This window comes from Miscanthus floridulus, chromosome 5 (genome assembly GCF_019320115.1).
Source record: "Miscanthus floridulus cultivar M001 chromosome 5, ASM1932011v1, whole genome shotgun sequence".
Lineage (NCBI taxonomy): Eukaryota > Viridiplantae > Streptophyta > Magnoliopsida > Poales > Poaceae > Miscanthus > Miscanthus floridulus.
In genome coordinates, this window is record NC_089584.1 from 43334591 (window position 1) to 43339036 (window position 4446).

Here is a 4446-nt window from a genome sequence, read left to right on the forward strand (position 1 = left end):
TCACATGCTTTGTCTAGCTAGTCCATGGCATCCTCGTGGGATGCCTCGGCTCCCTGTTCGTCGTATGCCCTGATCCTTGGTGCTCCATAGTCGAGGTCAGTTGGGACAACAGCCTCAGAACCATAGACCATGAAGAAGGGCATGTAGTTGGTGGCTCGACTAGGAGTTGTCCTTAGGCTCTAGAGTACCATGGGGATCTCGGTGACCCACCATGCATCGAACTTGTTCAACTGGTTGAAGATCCTAGGCTTAAGGCCCTATAGGACCATGCCATTTGCGCGCTCGGCCTACCTATTCGTTCGAGGGTGTGCGACGGTGGCCCAATCGACCCGGATGTAGTATTCATCATAGAATCAAAGGAACTTCTTGCTAGTACTCCAAAGCAATGAATGATGTCAAGGAAGAACAGCACGGCTTGCTCAAACTTGATTGCGGAGATCGGCTGAGCTTCTATCCATTTGGTAAACTTGTCTATGGTGAAGAGCAAGTGGGTGTATCCTCCGAGTGCCTTCTTGAGAGGTCCAACCAGATCAAGCCCCCAGACCACGAAGGGCCACGTGATGGGGATCATCTAGAGTGCCTGGGCCAGGAGGTAAGTTTGTCGAGCATAGTACTAATACCCTTTGTAGGTGCGCATGATCTGCTCAGCATTGGCTACTATAGTGGGCCAGTAGAAACCCTATTGGAATGCATTTCCAACCAAGGTTCTAGGCACGGCAGGGTGATGCAGACCCCACCATGGATATCGCTCAGCAAGCGCTTCCCCTATTCAATGGGGATGCAGCGCTATAGGATCTCGGTGTGGCTTCGTTTGTAGAGTTTGCCGTCCACAAGAATGAAGGACTTAGCGCAGCGTGCAAGCCATCGATCCTCTACCTTGTCTATCAGCAGTGTGTCATGGAGTAGGTAGTTGAGGTAGAGTGTTCTCCAGTCGATCAGAGGGTCAGGCTCTGTCGTTGGATCTTCTTCAAGCTCCATGACCTTGGGGCTAGATGGAGCCATTGGTTGGTTAGCCCCCAAGGCTGGATCGGGTGGACCATCGTTGGCCTATTCCAACCCTTCATAGTACATTGAGGGCTTGTGTTAGTCGCTGGTGAAGACACCTGTTGGCACCAACTCTCAGCCGGATGTTGCCTTCCCGAGCGCATCGGCCGCCTCATTGAGGCACCTTGGGATGTGATTGAGTTCGAGGCCATTGAATTTGTCCTCTAGCCGTCGGACTTCTCAGTAGTATGCAACCATCTTGGCATCATGATAGCTTGACTCCTTCATGACTTGGTCGATGACCAGCTAGGAATCACCATGGACGTCGAGGCATCGGATGCCCAACTCGATGGCAATGCATAGGCCATTGATGAGCACTTCAGACTCAGCCACATTATTGGATGAGGGGAAATGGAGACAAACCATGTACCTCATGCATACCCTGAGGGGTGATATGAAGACTAGCCCCACGCTGGCACCCCTCTTCATCAATGACCCATCGAAATACATCGTCCAGTACTCCTGGTTAATGACCGCTGGTGGCATTTGGACCTCGGTCCATTCCGCGATGAAGTCAGCCAACACCTGGGACTTGATCGCCGTTCAGGAGGCATACGTAATGCCCTGATCCATCAACTCGAGTGCCCATTTTGCGGTTCTTCCCATGGCATCCTAGCTTTGGATGACCTCACCGACGGGGAATGATGTCATGACCATCATCAGGTGTGACTTGAAGTAGTAGTGTAGCTTCCTTTTGGTGATGAGGATAGCATATAGAAGCTTCTGGATTTGGGAGTAGTGGGTCTTAGAGTCAGATAGTACCTCACTGATGAAGTACACAGGGTGCTGCACTTGAGGGCATGCCCCTCTTCTTCCTGCTCCACTACCAGTATGGCGCTGACCACTTGCGTGGTGGCCACTATGTATAGCAGAAGGAATTCTCCATTAGTTGGAGGAACCAAGATCAGGGCCTTTGTCAGAAGCAGTTTGACCATGTCAAGTGCCTCCTAAGCCTCAGATGTCCATTTGAAGTGATCGGCCTTCTTTAGAAGTCAATAAAGGGGGAGGCCTCGTTCACCGAGGCATGAGATGAAGCGGCTAAGTGCGGCGAGGCACCCTATGAGTCACTGAACCCCCTTTATGTTCTGAATTGGGCCCATCCTTGTGATGGCTGAGATTTTCTTTGGGATGGCTTTGATGCCACGCTTGGAGATGATGAAGCCAAGCAGCATACCCCTTGGGACCCCGAAAATACACTTTTCAGGATTGAGTTTGATGCTGTTTGCTCAAAGTTTGGTAAAGGTCTACTCAAGATCAGCTACGAGGTGGTTAGCCTATTTGGTTTTAACCACGATGTCATCCAGTAGGCCTCAACGGTCTGCCCAATGAGGTCCCCAAAACACTTGAGCATACAACACTGGCATGTAGCCCCAGAGTTCTTTAGACCAAACGACATTGTGACATAGCAGAACAATCCGAAGGGGGTGATGAATGATGTCACAAGCTGGTCGGACTCTTTCATCGCAATTTGATGGTACTCGAAGTATGCATCAAGGAAGCAGAGGGTTTCACACACCGAGGTAGAGTCGACTATTTGGTATATGCACGATAAAGGAAACAGATCCTTTGGGCACGCCTTGTTGAGACCCGTATAGTCAACACACATCCTCCATTTCCCACTCTTCTTTCATATAAGAATGGGATTGGCTAACCACTCTAGGTGGTATACTTCCTTGATGAACCGGGCTACCAAAAGTTTTGCTATCTCTTCGTCGATGGTCCTACGTTTCCCCTCATCAAAGCGATGCAGGTGTTGCTTCACCAGCTTGGAGCCTGGGCAGATGTTCAAGGTATGCTCGGCGACTTCCCTCAGAATGCCTGGCATGTCTGAGGGTTTCCATGCAAAGATGTCTCTGTTAGTGTGGAGGAAGCCGACGAGCGTGCCTTCCTATTTAGAGGAAATCATGGTACCAATGTGCACCATCTTGCCGTCAGGGCTATTGGGATCTATGAGGACCTCTTTAGAGCCCTCCGCAGGCTTGAAGGACCCAGTTGACTTCTTAGTGTCTGGCGCTTCTTCCGTGACCTCCTTGATGGCGGCGAGCTCTCCAGAGGCGATGATTGTTGTGGCATGACCATAGCACTCGACCTTGCACTCATAGGCATGCTGGAAGGAGGTACCAATGGTGATGACCCCGTTAGGGCCTGGTATTTTTAGCTTGAGGCATGTATAGTTGGGGACGGCTATGAACTTCATGTAGCATGGATGTCCCAGGATGGCGTGGAAAGTTCTGAGGAACCCAACCACCTCGAAGGTGAGGGTTTCTATCCTATAATTGAATGGATCCCCAAAGGTAATAGGTAGATCAATCTGGCCAAGTGGCATGGCCTACTTTCTAGGCATGATGTTGTGGAAAGGTGCTTGGGTTGGGCGGTGGTGTGTCCAATCAATGCCCATTTCATCGAGTGTCTTGCGTACATGATGTTGAGGCTGCTGCCTCCATCCATTAGTACTTTGGTGAGCTGCTTTGGACTGATGATCGGGTCAACCACAAGCAGATATCTCCCTGGATGTGGGACGCTCTCCGAGTGGTTAGTCCGATCAAAGGTTATGGTGGACTCTAACCATCAGAGGAAGGCAGGCATGGCTAGTTTGGTCATATAGACCTCGCGGTGCATGACCTTCTAACGGCATTTGGAGTCATAGGCCGTTGATCCTCTAAAGATCATGAGGCAACCATCTGGTGTCGAAAAGTTGTCGTCCTTCTCCTCGATGTCGTTCGTAGTGGGGGCAGGGTCCTTTTTGTGCTCCCCTTTGTTGGAACCTTTGGACAAGAACCACCGCATGAGGCTGCAGTTCTTGTTCAGATGCTTCACTAGGAAAGCATAGTTTGGGCAAGGCCCCTTGAGTAGTTTTTCAATGTGGTTTGGAGTGCCCTCCATGGGCTTCCGACCACTCTTGCGGTCAGCAGTGGCCATGAGCGATTCCTCACGCCATTGCTTCTTATTCTTCCTTTTGGTAGAACGATTGGAGGCACCTTCGTTGGTGCACTCGTCCCACCTTGCCTTGCCATCGAGATGATCAAAGATCGCTTCGACCGCGTCATCCCCTAAGGCATGGCTGGTGGTGATGTTCAGAAGTTCCTTGGTGGTTCGTAGGCCCTTGTGTCCTAGCTTATGAACCAAAGACTCATAGGTAGTCCCTGTAACACCCTAGGTGTTAGCCTTGCACAATTTGACTTGCATAGCATGAGCATGAGCATCAAGCATTCATATATAAACATTTACAATTGAAACATGAGATTGAAACATATGCAACATTGCTTGTTATTTCATGTTTCCTTGTATATATGCATATGATCATGAGTGTATACATGTAATTGGTTGATATGAGGCACAAAAACATATTAGCAACACTTAGGTTAGCAAATGGAACATTCTTCATGAAAGTCACCTTTCATG

General features: G+C 49.7%; 1 protein-coding gene across 1 annotated transcript; it reads right to left on the reverse strand.

The window, feature by feature from the left end:
* Positions 1-2932: 2932 nt before the first annotated feature.
* Positions 2933-3370, reverse strand: LOC136454569 (uncharacterized). Its single transcript, XM_066454951.1, has one exon. It carries the CDS (start codon positions 3368-3370, stop codon positions 2933-2935), a length of 438 nt encoding a protein of 145 aa, XP_066311048.1.
* Positions 3371-4446: the final 1076 nt, after the last annotated feature.

What these genes read in the sequence shown, in the direction of transcription:
- LOC136454569 (XM_066454951.1), bottom strand. Translation starts at nt 3,370, where the DNA reads ATGCCACTTGGCCAGATTGATCTACCTATTACCTTTGGGGATCCATTC.